General features: G+C 40.6%; 1 protein-coding gene across 9 annotated transcripts in view; it reads right to left on the minus strand.

Moving 5' to 3' along the window:
- LOC106008094 (uncharacterized) overlaps positions 1-18,625 on the minus strand; it is a 120,188-nt gene that overhangs the window by 71,063 nt on the left and 30,500 nt on the right. For 6 of the 9 annotated variants that reach the window (XM_087205787.1, XM_087205786.1, XM_087205784.1 and 3 more), the window contains one exon: positions 1,799-1,965. In XM_087205787.1, coding sequence (XP_087061913.1) covers positions 1,799-1,965 — 167 coding nt within the window. Of the gene's footprint in view, positions 1-1,798; positions 5,167-18,625 lie in introns of all 9 variants that reach the window. The other 3 variants (XR_015449075.1, XR_015449073.1, XR_015449074.1) reach the window with 1 other exon arrangement.

The following is an 18,625-nucleotide window of genomic DNA, read 5'->3' on the forward strand; positions in this document are numbered from 1 at the left end:
GGGGATGGTTTCACGGATGTATGCGTCCGTCAGAACATAGCACATTGCACACTTTATTCCTGTGCCATTCATTGCACATCACCTATATCTCAAGAAAGAGAAGACGGGAGAGCAAGAAAAGGAAGAAAGAAACCGTCAAGCCATGTCAGACGTCGGAGTAGCTACCTTGAGTCACAAGCCAGCCAGGAAGTTAGGAGTCCATTGCAAAGATGAGACTGGAAGCACTAGAGCAGTGTACAGATGCACGGATGTAAATATGACTGGAGTTTTCTCCAGAAAGTCAAGCATGGAGGGAGACATCGAACAAGCAAGATGACTGTGTCTCTGACAGTTGGTACAGCACGGTGATTTTTCCTGGCATGCTGCTCTATGTCCCTTGACGCTTTACAGGGCCTTTGGTCAGATATAAGCAATGAACTTACAGGCACTACCCTCAAATGCAACTTTGGGAACAGCTATCATGTGAGGTGGTGCACTCACCTGGGAGTGCTGAAATTAAAGTGGGGTGGTCACCTGTCGGCTATACCAACCCTCACTACCTAGTCATGTAGGGGGCTCATTAAAACACCCCCCAAGCACCCCACCCACCCCACCGGAGAAATACTGGGTCAGAACCTCCAGCAGGGGTAACTGGACACCTGTACTTCTCTCAACACCCCAAGTAGTTCTGAGGCAGCCCATGTGTGGGACATGCAGATAGAAGCAGCTTCCATTATCTCTACAGTTCCTTCTAAGTTTCTCTGACTCAGTGGACACCCTGGAGACTTAAAATTATCTCTGGTGGCCTGTACAAGTCCCTGAGCCAGATTTTCTTCCCAGATAAGAAATGAGAGGAAATTTTTTAAAGTGTGGAGGCCTCAAGGTCCTGATTCCAAGCAACGACAAACATATGCCAAGAGCTTCGCTTTTCTAAAACTTCCTCATCCTTGAAGTCTTGCTTGTCTCTTTAGAGAAGGTATCCAAATCTCCTACCCTTCCTTCCCTTAAGCCCACTCCAACCTCTTCTACCTCCTCTGAACCCTACGATACAGCAATTTTGGTCCTTTTTTTTTTTAAGGGGCGGGGCAGGCCCAAAGTGCTTCTCATTGCTCTCTTGAGTTGTTCGTTGAGGGATTCAGTGAGCTCGGTTAATCATGCCTGGCTCCCCAGCAACTTACAAACGGATTGAGAAATAAGACCAAAGAATTGAGATTTTGGATACCAAGATAGTATTTTCATTGCTGATAAATTTGCTGCTGAAATAGCAGAACTCGCAGCCTAGCCGCCCTGTCACAGGCAGTTCTGGGGTGAGCTCTTCCCCCGAGGGGAGGTTCCATGTCTATAAATGAGCGCGTAGGAGCAGAGAAAGCGAGTGTTTCCGTGTGCAGCTCCCCCACCCCGGCAGGGAGAGGTAGAAGCCTGGCTCTGTGTGTTCAGGCTCTCCATGGCTCTCCAGTGAGAACTGGAGGGATGTCCCTCCTCCTTTCCTGGAGGGCTGAACCGGACGTGGCCGGCAGTGTGGCACAGTAGATTCCTTCCATACTGGACAAGACTCCAGAGCAAAAGGGACATCCCTCCTCCCCACCATGTTCATATTCCTCTTCTGTAACGTCTTGTCCTGATGGAATCACAAACCAACGGAACCCAGGGATTCTGTGTTACCCTCTTTGAATACTTTCTGCTAAGTGGCTGACACTGTGCCGAGAAAATTATGGATGTCTGAAGAAAAGCATTCAGAACAAAGAACACAGGAGCAGGGAAGTGACGAGGGTTAGAGAGAAGGATGGAGCAAAGGCTGTAAAGTGATTTGTAAGTTTACCTCATAGATAAGTAAAGTGCGAGTGCCAAGGGCTTTGACCTTGAAGGCAGATGACCTGAGTTCAAATCCTGCCTCCGTCACATGCTGGTTGTTTACTCTGATTGAGTTGCCTGAGATCTCCTTCATCTCATCACAGAGGGCTGCTGTGAGTGTTAAATGGCTTTTACCTATCACAGGGAAAGAATAGGGGTTGAAGAATTATAGCTTATTGGGCCAGTCTTATCTGACTCTTCTTTTTTGTAAATAAAGTTTTATTGGAACCAACCCCAGCCATTCACTTATGAGTTCCCTCCAGCTACTTCTGCCCTGCTACAGCAGAGCCGAGTGGTTGCCACAGAGATTGCAAGGCCTGCAAAGCCGATCTGGCCCTTTGGGGGAAAAGTTTGCTTAGAACACACAACTCCCTTCTCTAGTCCTAAAAGGAAGACTCCGTAAGTATGTCTGCTTCTCCTTACAGCAGTCTTCCATCCTTGCAAGCAGACGTCAGTGTGCCCTCCCGCTGCCGTGCCATAGCAGGGTTCTTTTTGCCTGCGTTGCCTCATTGGCTCTGGCTCCCTCCATTGAACACTGAGATTCTCCAGCATGGAAAGCATCTTCTTCTTTGCCTTGGACCCAACTGATACCTGGGAAGTGCATGCTCAATGAACATATTCATCACTAATGTCCACATGCTCACATACTACAAAGCCACAGAAATAAAGGACTGTGTATCTACAAAGTGACAAAAGCTACACTTCTGAGGAAGCCCCTTGGGCTTTGTCCCTGTAGCTGTGACAGATAGATTTTTGGGTCCTGGTCTCTGCCTCTTTATTTCCCTCCTCTTCTCAACGGCTGGGAGCGGCAGCCCTGCCCTCACCAATGAGGCTACAACCTAAAAGTGCATTCCTTTGCATTCTTTGTGGAGCCTTCAGCCTTCTCTTCTAGTCTGGGGTGTTCAGGACAAGATATCCTGGCCAAAAAGGCACCAGCCCCCAGGGCAGGTGCTCCCAGCCTGAGCTGAGGAATGTGTGGGCCTGCATCCCTGCCCCCTTGCATTCCATAGCAGGTGGGCCCGGGACATTCTTGCCATGCTTCTTGTGGAGCTGCATCTGCTGCTGCTTTTCAGAGCTCTGATCATTTTCACTATAAAATGTTAGGCTATGCATCTCTTATCCAATCACCAACGCTGGTCCTTGACGTTTCTGATCAGGAAGCCCTCAAGTGGGCTGTGACCTTGGGCACCCCCCTGGTGCTCCACCTCCTCCTCTCCAACATAAGAGTAAATGGTCACAGTCCCCTCAGTAAGGTCACATGAACCCTCAGGGCTAGAAATTCCTCGCAGTGGCCTTAGCAGCTGGCCTGGGCATTGACCCACTTGAGAGGCAGGTTGTTGACCCTACCATCTGTGAAATCCATGGGATGCTGACCTTTCATCCTCCCACTGACTAGATCTTGCCCAAATCCTCATCACTAAGGTAAAATTCCTCAACAAGCTCTGAGTAGCCTGAGCTTTCCCAAGGCTCCGTGGAGTTTAAAGATGAAGTCAATGTTTGCCTCCAAGTAAGAATTCATTAGCTGCTATTGCCAATCAAATCTGTTTTCTCTGAACAGAAACCGACTCCCTGGGTCTTTGCAGGTCACCAGGTCAACAGCTTAACATGCAGAATCTGCAAACACCAGTGGCCTCACCCACCAGCACTAGCAGCTATGCAAGAGCTTCCTCTTCCAGCTCGGTGGTCTGGCTTCTCATCAGAACTGACTGGAAAGCACCTCCACCTTTTGCCAGCGAGACCCAGGTCCCCCCTAGGCACCAAATTGCACACCTGAGATGGAGCTAGAAACCCAGACATCTCTACCGGGCCTCTGGCATATTCGCTCTCCAACTTGACTTCAAAGAAGGGGCTTTTTTTCCCTTTCCTTACAGCATTTTTATTCCCCTAGGAATCAGTAAGTAGAAAAGTATATGTAAAGTAATGGGTAAAACTGATTACTGGGTTTTTAAGATGTTCTTTCTGATGTTCGAGTTTTTATTTAACTCAACAGTGACAGTTATACTGACAGCCACACTTATTCATGATCCAGAGAAATCTTTTTTCTGCTTAAAACCACATTAAGCACTATTTGCAAAGCAATGTCCTTTGGATAGCTTTTGCCACCACATTCAGGGCCTTTCTTATCCACCTCTGTGGGGAATGACAATGTTTTAGCAAAACCAGCTCTTGATGATAGAATTCCATCTAGGGCAGAGAAATGTCTCAGCGTTGGCACAGGAGTCTGCCTTCCTCAGATAAATGTCCCTAAAGATGACAGGGACCATCTTCCCAGGGCCACTGCTAGAGCACATATTCTGGGAACGGACTCTATTCTGAGTGGAGAAAGGCCACTGAATGAGCCTTTTTAAATTGAAACCTCTTGAACCTTCTTATTAAGACTTTTGGCACACGCTGACAGTGGAATTTTTCCTACACGGTCCTTTTGGGAGGTACCTAGATGACTTTGGCAGAGAAATGACATATAAATAACATTTAGGATTATTATTATTGGGGTAGTTCTTATCCTGCGTAACTCTCTGGGAATTTTAATGCACAGACTTGCTTGTTATAGGTATGATATCTTCACCTTCCTCCACGTGCACAGATGAGGTCCTGGAGGGCTAGGTGGGGGTAGGAGAGGGTGTTGTTTGGAAGATCTATTAATTGGAGACAGTTTGAAAATCATCCTGCATATAATTAAATAAGTTATAACAACTTATTTCCTTATTTCAGGTAATTCATTCATTCCCCCCAAGTCTCCCAGGATAATAGCAAGCAGATTTTAAATCCATCTCAGGAATGGAAAACAAATGGAATTGGCCCAATAGGTGATGAAGTCATAGAACAAAGGACACTGACCTAGCCTGAGTCAGAAAGCAGCACCTGTCACAGGGAGGCCATGGCTCCAGCCTGATGGGACTGGAGGCAGAGGATAAGAGGATAGAGCAGGAAAGTATTCCCCCAATTGAAGAGAAATGCTTCTGCTTAGGAGTGCTTGTACTAGGTCCTAAGCTGACTGTTGCTCACTCAGCCAGTACTTTGAGTCTGCACCATGAACCAGGAACTGTGTTCTGTACCAATGATAAAGGGTGCAGACAAGTTCTCAGCCCCCGGGAAGCTCAAATTCTAGGGTTAGGGTGAGGGGAAGGCAGATGATAATTAAATACATAAAGATACAAACGTGGTATTAGGCATCTTTTTGTTGCTGGAACAAAATGTCCAACATCCATAACATAAAGGGGAAAAGCTTTATTTTGGCTCACTGTTTCAGGAGTTTCAGTTCATGGCTGGCTGACTCCAATGCAGAAATATCATGGCAGAAGGGGATGATGGAAGAAAACTGCTCATTCATGACATCTGGAAAACAGAGGGCAAAGGAAGAGCCTGAGAGGAAGAGGTCACAGACTAGATATACTCCCCAAATTCACACTTCAAGTTCCACCCAGACATACCCAGAAGTGTGCATTACTAATCTGCTAGGCATGTCTCAAGACCACCAATTTGACAAACAAGATGAAGTACCACAAGGCATAAGACAAATTTAGAGAGGTAAAAACGATTTAAAGTCAACAAAACAGAGAATCATGATAGAATTTGACTAGGTAAGGGCAAGTCACAGCAAGCCTGAACAATCCACCTGCAGCGAGCAGAGAAGGCTTCTCAAGGTAAATTACATCTGAGCTGAGCCCCACAAGATGAGAAGCAGCCAGGCCTGAGATGACCCGACTTCGGAGCTTTCGAGGCAGAACAAACAGCAAGTGCATATACCTCAGGGAAAGAACATGCTCAGAGTGCTCCAGAGGCAGATAGGAGAGATGCTCCTCTACGAGCCAGTGAACAGGGGGAAGAGTAGCAGAAGAAGAGAGATTCCAGACCACCTTGGAGGCCATGGTGAAAAGTTTGGGTTTCATTCTGTCAGCAACAGCAGCCAGTGGAGGGTGCAAAAGGAGCTACTGGCTGTCCTCCACATCCAAGACACCCACCCTTTTAGTCTAAGAAACTTTTGAGTTTTACCCAACAAATGCCCACCCAGTTACAGGGTACACTTTCCAGCCTTCTTTGTATAGATGTGCCCCCATATGATTAAGCTCTTTCAATAACATGTGAGCAGAGGTGACGTGCAACTTCTGGGCTTTCCTCTCAAAATGACTGCGCATGTGCTCTCTGTTCTTCACTCCCCCAGCCCAGTGGCTAGAATATGAATATGGTTAGAGTCTGATTTGATTTGGAAGAGTAGAAGGCAATGCTTGAAGGTATGGGAAGCAAAGAGATAGGAGGAATCTGGATCCCTACATGACAGTATGCAGCTTGGTCACCTATATGCTCTGAACAATCTGCCTTCCTTTGCATAAACCACGTATTTGGGGTTTCTTTGCTGCATCCACTTAGTCTGCTTCCTGTTTTAATCAGGAACGTGACATGATTTGATTCACATGTCAAAGAAATCAATTCAGCTGCCTTGCAGATAAAGTACTGGAAGTGAAGAGATAACAAATAGATATGGGGAGATCAGAGACCAGGTAAGAGGCCATTGCAGAGATGAAAACAAAGGACACTGATGGCTTAGCATAGGGTAGCCAGGCTGCACTTAGAGAAGCTAAAGGTTTGGGGTAGATTTGGGAAGTAATACCAAAAAGATTTGGGCATGGATTAGATAATTGAGAGGGAGGTTATGGAAAGAATAATCCAGGTAACTCCTAGTTTGGGGCCCTTTAGTGATTTTAGTATCTAGGTGGGCTCTAAGGAGGTTGACCCCATAATAAGAGGACATTATGACAACCCTGACCTAGGAGCCACTTGTGAGATAGCAAACTTAGAGATGATCCTTACCACAATTGTCAGTCTAATAAAGTCTGTATAGACACAGATCCTATGCCACATATTTGAGTTGAAATGTTGCCTGTAACAGAAAAATTCTGGCTAGCTTAAGACATAAAAACAATTTTTTTGGAAGATGATGACATAGCTCAGAGAAGCCAAGTATAGCCAGATCTTTAAAAAGGATGAGAACTGATGACTAGAAAAATGACAGGAACATAAAATACTCTTAGCTCTTTATTGCTAAGCAGACTTTTTCCATTCTTTCATATATATGACAAAGGATGGTGTCTCCATGGCTCCTGAATTTATATTACTTCTAGCAAACAAACCAAGCAAATTATATGCTCTAAGTCCCTACCCTGAACCCCTGGCATTAGAATTTAGCTAGCTCTGTTTTGGCCACAGGTCCAGGAAGATGAGTTCAAATAGTAGAAAGAGGGCTGCCTCTGCCCTCCCACGAGAAAAGGGCAGATGTTAAGGCTTATATCTAGATGTCCCTCCAAAACCTCATGCACTCATAGGTTGGCTTGGGGAAGTGATAGAATCATGGGTATATGATACTGGATCATGGGGTGTGAATCTGGATTACTCCACTGCTGGGTTTACAGCTGAGTGTGACGTTGGGAGGTGAAGTCAGGTGGGAAGGGGTGGGTCACTGTCAGCATGGCCCGGAAGGATAAATCCTTCCCTCTCCTTGATGGCTCACTGCTTCCTGCCTCCCTTCCATGAGCTCTTTCTCCTCGGCCAGGCCCTCCTGCCATGCTGACCTGCTTTGGAGCCAGCAGACTATGGACCGAAACCTCCCCAAACTGTGAGCCAAAATAAACCTCTCTTTCTTTAACTTATGAATGTCAAGTATTTTGTTCCAGCAATGAGAGAGTAACTAAAGATAGCAGGCCACAGAGAAAGGCGTCTACAGGGGCAGGGCAAACACCTTCCCCATAGTGCTTTTCTAACAAGGAGCAGATTGAACACACATACCAGTTTCATGAAGACAAGCATTCTAGGGCTCGAATGGCCCTTCAGAAGTACCTACCTCTATTAGAGAGCTAAACAGAAGTCATCTTGAGCTGATAAATATCTTTCTTATTTTTAAAGATATCTTGACCAAAGGTTTCATAAATTTTATAGTTTTCCTTGGGGGCCCAAGGTGGGGACTCACAACTCTCACACTTCCTGCTTATTTTTCACCTTTTCGGTTGCCACAGTATGTGAAAGCTCATCTTGTTCTCTCCTCATTAAAAAGAAGGGGCCATCTGCTCACCAATTTTACACATTAGAATAACCCTCTGCAATGGTACATCCCAGTAAAGGGAGACTGGAACAGACAGAGTTCTACAGGGGACTGATTTGGAGGTGACACTGCAGTCTCAGATTTGTCTAAAGTCATCCTGACAAATCTGAGGCGCTGGGGATCTTAGACCTGTTTTCTCTGGAAGCTTCTATTCTATACATAAGTGATTCCTAGCCTCCTCTTTCCCTTGCCCACCCTCAGATGCTCATTCTTTATTCCCAACCAGGGATTCCTCTCCCCATTTCTCTGAATAAAGTTTAAAATTGAGCTATAAGAATGGATATAGCAGCTCTTTATCTGTCAGAGAAAGATTAGCTAAGGATAGTTATGGGCCCCAGGCAAAGATAGAGATGCAGTCTGCTTCTCCAAGGCTTGATTGGGAGGTTTTATTGTTATTATGAAGATGCACTTTCCTTTAAAAGTTTAGAGCTAGATTTTTTCCTTTTTTTAGTCACAGGAGGTCATGTACTTTTTTCTTATTAGATGCTTTTTAGTTTTAAGGCTGAGACTTAACAGTACACATAGAAAGTACTGTGGAAACCGAGTGGGGCCTTGGAAGAAACTTTACTTCCGTCTGTACCAGGAGACTAAATGTCGTGAGCTTTGTGTCTTTTGGTAATAAGTGAGAATCACAACCCTCCCGCCACAGAATAAGCCCCCAGAGGGTTGGAAACACACTTTCTCCAAATGGCAAGGCAATGAAAAAATGACCTTTCGTTATCTTTTCTATCTCAGGATTCCTTTGACTTTTTTATTATTCACCTAATGATCATGATCAAATAGACATTAGGTATAAAAAGTGCTCTAAAAATATAATCTCATTCTTTTATGGGTTTTAAATTTTCATACCTGCTCTTGGTATTCATAACCAGTTATCACCATCCCTACTGTCACTTAACCAGTAACGATCACAAGTCCTCGTTTTTTTTCTTCGCAGTTTTTTTATTGTGGTAATATACATAAAATTTACCAGTTTAACTATTTTTAAGTGCGCAATTCAGCAGCATTAAGTACAGGCACAACACTGTGTAACTGTCACCATTATCTATTTCCAGAATTTTCCATCATCTCAGAGACTACTGCACAATGACTCCCTGCACCCCACCATTCTACTTTCAAGACTATGAGTCTGCTTATTCTAGATACTAACATCCACACAGCCACTGACTTATTCTACTCTCCACATCAAATGGCATGCCTTACCCCTGCCACACAGAGACTCTGACCACCAGGCATCTACACCTCGGCCAGAGGTCAGAGACCCTCTGTCCTAACTCCAGGTCTTTCAGATAGATGGCCGTGCTCTGTGCACACCATCTTAGTGAGTCCATACAAAACCTTGCAAGCTAGGTATTACCATCCCTCATTTTATAGCTGAGGAAAATGAAGCTCTCATAAATGAGATCATAAGGTTGATAAGTGACAAAGCCAGGATTCAACTAGGTAATCTGATTACCCTTTCCTGGTCTTAACCATGATGGCATCCTTCCTGCTTGACTGACTAAAAAGTTGTACATCTGCCAGTCCCTTGGCAGTACAGAATAGCTGTCCTCCAGATTCTAGCCAAGAATTAAAATCAGGATCTCTGTGTTGTTCAATTGCACGCACAAAAAAACTCAAATTGGAAGAAATGTTATTCATATAGGCCACACATGCACTTTATTGAGAGACATTATTGATACACTGATTAGCACCCAGGACCCCTGGGCCAGACTGCTTGAATTCAGAAGCGAAGCGATCTTAGCCAAATCACCTAACTTTTACAATTCCATTTCTATGTCCGTGAAATCAAGATGGGGCTGCTGCTGATCCTGACTCTAATCTCACTGAGTTCTTGTGAAGATAAGATAAATTAATGGATACACGATACTAAAAGCAGTGCCCAGTGCTTGGAAAATATCAGGTAACTGATGCTTTAGTGCTGTAACCAATTTCTATAGTGAAATGATTCCCACATCGTTTGGTCATGGATTTCTGCTTGACAGTTATGCATCTCTGTATTGTTTAAGATACTTTGTGGTCCAAGTAACAAAAACATGACTCAAACTGGCTTAAGCTAGAATAAAACACCTGGAAATAGCTGAAGTCTGGGGCCAGAGTAGGTTCCAGACATGTGCAATCGGCAGTGAGTGATGTCATCCGCAACCACAATGGTCTCTCTGTCGACTCCTTTATGCTGTCTTAGTATCAGACTCATCCTAGGGCTTTAAGGCCAGATTGCCTCCAGTGACAACCAGAGCTTTCTGATTCCTCTTCAGATACTGAAGAAGAAGGAATAAACAAGCTCCTCTACGTGATGGTTGGGTCCACTCACACCCACCTGTGAGCCACCAGCAGTTGCCAAGTGTTGTTCAATTTGCACACAAAGCTTTGCTACCTTTGGGAGCTGAGGATGGAATGAAGACCTATACAAAATCAATATTAACAGAAAGGCCAGCAGCAACAGCCTCAGATCTCTAGGGCCCAGAATGCAGCACACAAACTTGGGAGGCAACTTCAGGAGTTTCATTGTCTCCAGATTAAGACTCCATGGGAAGCGCTTTAAATATTACCAGAGATGAAGCTAGACTTCCAGGAAGCTGGATACATGAAATGCATTGTTTAATTCTTCTCAGAACCACTGTTACTCAATTGTATGTCAATATTATGCTAGAGGTCTCTCATTTGTAATAATGTTAGGGGGAAATGCACTTCTCTTAAACAATGTATTTAATTTTATTTCATGGACAATATGAAACACATATTTTCACCATGTTTTCTTCTCCTCTTAGGCCTCTAAGTACCATAGTTCATGGCGTACCTCAAGGAAAAAATAGAATTAGGTTTCTATCCTAGCTCTTTACCATGATTATTATTTTCTTTGAGTTAAGAGGAACTTCCCTTCCTCCTGACTCAATTAATTTGTTTTCTTTGCATATAAATTTTTAGGTGGAAGAAGCAAGGTAGTAATAAATAAGCATATACAATAGCTCAATTTATGGGAGAGATGTATACTTATTGTCAATGCTAGCATTATTAATAGTTAATTTAAGAGTGAAGAAACAAATATTCAATTAAGGTATATTCATAAAATAAATATATTCCAGCTAAAAAATATGCATGTAAGAAGTTTATGATAAAATTCCTTTGCTTGTAATATTAGCTTAACAACACAGCAAGCAAAACAGAATATGGGTCTTTAATTTCTGACAAGACAGTAAACTATGTTAACACAACCAAAGTGTTAGATTAAGTTTTTAAAAGCAAATTGAAAGGCATAACAAAGAAGTAGAAAGGGGAGGGAGGGAGAATAGAGGAAAAGGAAGAAAAAGGGAACGTTCACTTAAGAGAAAAAAAACAGATGAAAACCAGAGATGTAGGGTCTTAAACACCTATTATGGACTTTATGGCTTATGTCTAGATGTCCCCTCAAAGTCTCGTGGAGTCATAGGTGGGGCTTTTTCAGAGGTGGCTGAATTTAGAATATGTGATTGATTCATGGTGCAAACCTAGACTCAAGGGCACTAGGGTTAAGGATGTAAGTGCTAACCACCTTAAGGAGTATGGATAAGATAAAAAAGAGCAGAAAGACACTGTTAAACTCTCTTATTGCTTTTACTGTCTTCCACCACCATGAACTATTGCCCCTCTGCCATGTGCCACCTTCCCTTGGAGCCAGCCAAGTATAGACTGAAATCTCTACAAACTGTAAGCAAAATAAACCTTTCCCTCTTTAACTTTGGGTGTTGGGTATTTTTTTTTTCTCAGCAATGAGAGAAAAGTAACTAAGACAATGGAAGTCCAGGAGAACATCAGATCCAGATATACACTCTTACAACTAAAAACTGGGGCTTCTGTGTCCACAGTGGGACAAAAGACAGAGGCCTGAGCCTAGACAAGGTAGAGAGTGAAACTTCTGCATAAATCCAGAATCCTGCCTTTTAGGAAAATGGGAATGGAACCCACTATCCCTGATCAAAAGATGGAATGAAGTACATTACATATCGTAATTGAAATTGTAACAGCACTATTCAACAGAAAGCAATAACAATTACAAACATATATGCACTAAAGAACAGTGCACACAATTTCATGAAGCAAACTCCAATGGACATAAGAGATCAGATAAACATCAATACAATTATAGTGGGGAATCTCAATACCCCTATCACAGATAGACAGATCAACTAAACAAAAAAGTTAACAAAGAAATATCAGAGTTGAACCACACCTTTGACCAAATGGACTTAATAGATATTTACGGAGTGTTCCACCCAACAACAACAGAATACACGTTCTTTTTGGCTATACATGGTACTTTCTCCAAAATAGACCACATACAACTTAATAATGCATACTTCAGTAAATGCAAAAGAATCAAAATTTTACCATGCATATTATCATATCACAGTGCAATGAAACTGGAAATCAATAGCAAAAGAAATCACAGAAACTATGCACACATATGAAAATTAAATAACACATTCTTGATAATCAATGAGTCACAGAGGAAATTAAGGACAAAATAAGACAGTTCCTGGAATTAAATGATAATGCTAGGGCTAGGGATTTAGATCAGTGGTACCACTACCTGCCTTGCAAGTGCAAGGGCCTGAGTTCAATCCCCAACACAAAAAAATAAAAATGATAATGCCAGTACAACATACCAGAACTTATGGGACACAATGAAAGCAGTGCAATGAGGGGAAGTTTACAGCAGTGAATGCCCACATTAGAAAAATAGAATGAACCCAAATAACCAAATGATGCAGCTCAAGGTTTTAGAAAAACAAGAACAATCCAAACCCAGAGCTCATACAAGGAAGAAAAGTATAAAAATCAGAGTGGACATTAATGAAATGGACTAAAAAAAAATACAAAGAATCAATGAATCAAAGAAATGGTTCTTTGAAAGAATAAATAAAATAGACAAACTCTTAGCCAATTATATCCAAAAAAGTAAAGAGACAAATTAATGCAATTAGAAATGAAAAAGGTAAAATCACAATGGACATTGCCAAAATCCGGAAAATTATTAACAACTATTTCACAAACATATATCCCAAACAATTGGAAAGTCAGAAAAACTGGAGCAATTCCTAGATATATATGTATTGACAAAACTGAACCAAGAAGACTTAAAAATCTTGAACAATTCATTAACAGGAAATAAAATTGAAGCAGTAATTTAAAAAACTACCAACAAAGAAAAGTCCAGGACCTAAGGGATTCATAGCTAAATTCTACAAGAACTTCAGGGATGATCTAACACCAATACTCCTCAAACTTCTTAATGAAATTGAGAGAGAGCCAGTGGTTTAGCTCAGTGGTTGCACTGCCTGCTGCGCAAGCGCAAGGACCTGAGTTCAATCCTTGGTAGCAAAAAAAAAAAAAAAAAAAAGAAAAGAAATTGAGAGAGAAAGAATACTTCCAAAATCATTCTCAGCAGCTAACATTATTCTGATCCCAAAATCTGAGAAAGATACAACCCGAAAAAGAGAACTATAGGCCAATTTCTCTAATGAACATAGATGCAAAAATTCTTTAAAAGATACTGGCAAGCAGAAAGGGACAAATCATCAAAAAGATCACACATCAAAACTAACTAGGCTTCATCCCAGGGATGTAAGGATGGTTAAACACACACAAATCAATAAATGTTACTTATCACAAGATCATCTCAATAGACCCAGAAGAAGCCTTTGTTTCAACATCCATTCATGATAAGAATCCTAAATAGGTACAGAAGGGCCTTATTTCAACATGATAAAAGCTGTTTATGACCAACTTAATGCCAGCATTATATTAAATGGGGAAAATCTGAAAGCTTCTGTCTAAAATCAGGAACAAGACAAGGATATCCATTATCACCACTCCTGTTCAAAATAGTCCTCAAAACATTAGCCACAGCAATCAGTCAACAGAAAGAAATAAAAGTGATACATATAGGAAGGATGAAGTCAAAATATTATTATATATAGATGACATTATCCTTTACTTACAAGACCCAAAAAACTCCACCAAAAGATCCCAAGAATTGATAACCAAATTCCACAGTATAGCGAGATACAAAACAAGTACACAAAAATCAATAACATTCCTGTACACTAATAATGAACTCTATGAAAACAGTACCATTCACAATAGCATCAAAAAAATTAAATACTTAGATATTAACCTAACTAAGGAAGTGAAAGACCTCTACAATGAAAATTACATCAGACTGAAAAAGGAAATCAAGGAGGATATTAGAAAATAGAAAAATTGCCCCTGTTCCTGCTTAGGTAAAATCAACATAATCAAAGTGGCTATTCTTCTAAAACTGATACACAGACTTAATGCCATCCCAATCAAAAGTTCTTATAGAGATAGAGAAAACATCCTAAAATTTATATGAAATTAGAAGAGACCAAGAATAGCAAAAGAAATACTAGGTGACATAAGCAAAGTAGTGACGTCACAATCCCAGACTTAAAGTTACATTACAAACCTACTGGTGATTAAAACAGCATGGTACTGGCACAAAGCCGGCATCTGGATCAATAGAACAGAATAGAAGAAGTAGAAACAATCCCAGACACAGAGTCTTATTTGATCTTTTACAATGGGGGCAAAAACATACTGGAGGGAAGATAGCCTCTTTAATAAATGATGCTAGGAAAATTGGATATCCACATGCATAAAATTGGGTCTAGACCCATATATCTCACAATTTACTAAACTAAAATCAAAATGGATCAAAGAATTAAATGTTAAAACAGAAACACTTAATCTACTGAAAGAAAAAAATAGGTAAAACTCTCAAAGACATAGACGTAGGCAAGGACTTTCTGAACAGAACCTCAATGGCACAAGAAATAATACCAAAAATTAACAAATGAGATCAAATCAAATTTTAAAACTTCTGCATAACAATAGAACCAACAGAATGATGAGACAATCTGCAGATTCGGGGGAAATTTATCAGGTATTCCATGGACAGAGAACTAACATCAAGAATATATAAAGAATTCAAAAAAATTAGGCATCCCCAAATTAAAGACAAATATCTAAAACAGAACAACAGATTGTTGTGTTAGCAGAAAAAAACAGAGGAATAAAATCTTCAACGAATTCAGGAAATAAAATTGTCAACAAGGAATCAAGTGTCTGGAGAAACCATCACTCAAGACAGAGGGCAAAACAAAGTGAAGACTAAGAGCATTTATCGCTCAAAACTCCTTACTTTAAGAACTACTAAAGAGTTATTTCTTAGAAATAAATGGAACCAAAACAATAAAAGTAGAACACAGAAAGCACTGTTGAGCAAATTAATTGGTATATACAAGGATAAATCTAAATAAGCAACAACAGTAGAAACTATTTTTGAAAAACTTATCCATAATACAAGTGACTAATTTATTAGTCATCAGATAATATTAGATAATGGCATGAATGATAAATGAGTCACCAGAGGTAAAACTCTATAAGATCCTGGTGCTGTTCCATGGAGAGTGGACATGTTGAGTTAATGTTAATGTTCTTAGATCAAGAACATAGACTAAAAATTAATGTGTAACCACTAAAACAAGAAAGAAATAGACTATACATACCCTAAATATGTATATTGAATACTCTAAAAAGACAGAAGTTATTGGGTTGTTTTAAAATATTCTTTATCTTCCTAGTGAATTTTTCCTTCCATTATTCTTTCATGTTTATCTTTAGCCCTACAATTCTTTTTGCCTCAAAATTTGCTTGTCTGATATAAATATAAGATCCAGTATCTTGAATCAACTATTCTTGACATTTTAGAATGTTTCCTAGTAGCCTTTAGAAATTATATAAATATGTTAATTTTTTTCCAGAAAGGCTTTTATTTAGAAGGATGTTCATTCTAATACATGCATAATATGGCCGGGGATTTAGCTCAGTGGTTTCGCCACCTGCTGTGCAGGCGCAAAGACCTGAGTTCGATCCCTGGCACCAAAAATATATGCATAATATTAATACCATAGCAATTATATTTTTATTTCCATGTCTCCTCCGATAATATGTTTCATCCTAACTAATTTGAAATCATATGCACATTACCTATTTTACTATGCATTTATCCTCCAAAGGTGGTCGATATGTTTTAAAAGAATATTCTCAGTCCATTATGATAGATGCTCTCCATCAAGTTTAGGAAACTATTTTCTGTTTATGGTGAACAGTTTTATTATGAAGACTCTTTAATTTTATACTTTTAAAACATTAGAAGCTTTATAAGATACCTTGTCCTTTGTACCAAGTTCTATTCAAGTTTGTTCTACAGGAAGTCTTATCCAAAAAGGCAAGACAAGAAAATAGAAATCAGAGGTAAATGGACTCAAAAGACAGAGATAACACTGACATTATTTACAAATAATATGATGTTTGTGTGAGAGGAGCCTGTTTTATAGTTTTTTGCAATGTGGGAGATTGAACCTTTCACATACTAAATAAACACTCTGCCCCTGAGCTACACCCTCTACCCAATATGATTTTTGATGAAGAAAATTTTCATATGAACTACTAGAATTATTAACAATTTCAGCAACTATGCTTGGTACAACAATCATACCAATACAAATTAATATGTTGTCGTGAATATTGCCCATGACTAGAGGGATGAAGCATGTGGCATCAAACAGCAGGCCTATAAATCAACAGGTGGTAAATATGAAATTTACTTTTACTTACATATTAATACTTCTTAAACCAAATCCTTTTCTGGGGCAAAAAACCATATGTATATATATAATTTCTAAAGGTCATTAGGGAACATTCTAAAATGTCAAGAGTGGCAGACTCTAGGGAGTAGAACTTTTATATGTGGCTTTTCATTTTCATCTCCCTAATTATCTGTTTTGCAAATTTTCTATAATAAGTACATATTATTTCATAATTACAGAAAATTCTTTTTTTAATTAAAGGCAAAGTATTGGAGCCAGACTCCTACAACATCTATAGCTTATCCTACCATCTTCCTGAGGAGGCATCTAACTAGCCAGAGAACTCTTGCCAATCCAAACTCTTTTCTGCTTCATTAGTTTCATCTGAATTTAATTCTCATTAGAAAACATTTGTGTCCATTCTTTAGTAATGTGTGCTTTAATTTCTCCCTGCTCTCCTTCCTATAACTACATCATCAAGTCATGTGATATAACTTGGTCCAAAAGAGCCTAGTTTGTAACACTACTTTATCCAAATATACAGTATCTTGTGAGAAACTGAAAGTGTAACTAAGGACTAAAAGGTATAATAGATAACGTGAAATAGGAAGAAAAGGGGCAAAGGGGAGGGGGGAAGTGGGAGGAGTAGGGTAAAGAAAAGAAGGGAATGGAATTAATAGGAGAAAATGAAAAAATGGAAACAAAATTTTTGTAAATAGGGAGGGATGGAGGGGTTGAAGGGAGGGCAGGGGAAGGGGGAAAAATAAGAACCAAGAGAGACTATGTAAAGGTGCAAATTTCCAACGATGAATGTCATTATATTGTATACCTAAAATGTACCAATAAAATTTTAAAAACAAATATGCAGTATCTCACACTATAGATGGGCAGCAAGGCAGAGAACCAGGGAGCCAGACCTGCTATTAGCTCACAGTGTAGGTGATTTCTGTGATGCAAAAATATCACCATGTCTAAAATTCCACAGTTAAAACCTTTAGATCAACCACTACCCTCTTCAGGTTCCCTTTTAAAGATTTAATTCTGCTAGAAGAGAGTGAGATGTTAAACAGATCTGTTCAAACTCTCCTTCACAAACAGAATAAAGTAGAGGAAGTGGACAAAGGAAAAGTAGTCTCTCCAAATCTGGACTAGGATCACCCTTTAGTGAATTCCTATCTCTGCTTGGGGCGAGGAAGGATGTTGGGAGGGTTTTTCTCATCTCTGGAGACTGGCGCTCCGAAGCTGGCCTGTTTCACGGCATGCATGTGTGACTTTCCATGAAGAAAGACTTTCTCAGATGATTCTGCCAGAGTCTGTTCTGTAGAAACGAAGATGATCCAAGTTTTCAGAATTTGGATGAATCCTCCAGTTTACAACCAAGTAACTGGTTCATAGAAGTGAGTGAGAAAACCTACCAGGGAAGCCTCTTTGACAGGTACAAGTATCCAGGGAAGGGCTTTTCCCTGCCAACTAGTCGCTCCGGAACACAGGGCCCATGCTGAGGACAATGACAGGGCCAGCCCAGCACCTGACCCCCACCCCGTGCTCCTGCAAGAGCCTGAGCTATGCCCAGTACAGGTTCACCTTATTGTTGTGCTTCCAGCTCTGGCCCCTCAGTCAAACTCTGAAGCCTGGACCACTATGGTCACTTCTTTGACCTGTTCGGGTTGGAGTTTAGGTTTATTAGCTTAGATGTTCCCATACCTGGGCATTGTGATGACTGTAAAAGCCAGAAACTCTTGAGTAAAATCTGGACATCTTTAATGAGGTTATGGTTTGAATCTGAAATATCCACCCAAAACTCATGTGTTGAAGACTTGGTCCCCAGTGCAGTAGTGTCTGGAGATGGAGATTTTTGGACCATGAGGGCTCTGATCTCTTCAATGGATTAATCTATTTATGGCTTTATACCTTAACAGGCTACTGCAAGACAGTAGAAACTTTAGAAGATGGGGCTCTATTGAAGGAAGTAAGTCACTGGAGACATGGCTTCAAATGGTATATTTTGTCTCTGATCTCTTTTTTCCTCTCTCTTTGCTTCCCAGCT

This window comes from Heterocephalus glaber, unplaced genomic scaffold (assembly GCF_053883595.1).
Source record: "Heterocephalus glaber isolate CG9 unplaced genomic scaffold, H.glaber_assembly_v1.0 deba00000613, whole genome shotgun sequence".
Classification (NCBI taxonomy): domain Eukaryota; kingdom Metazoa; phylum Chordata; class Mammalia; order Rodentia; family Bathyergidae; genus Heterocephalus; species Heterocephalus glaber.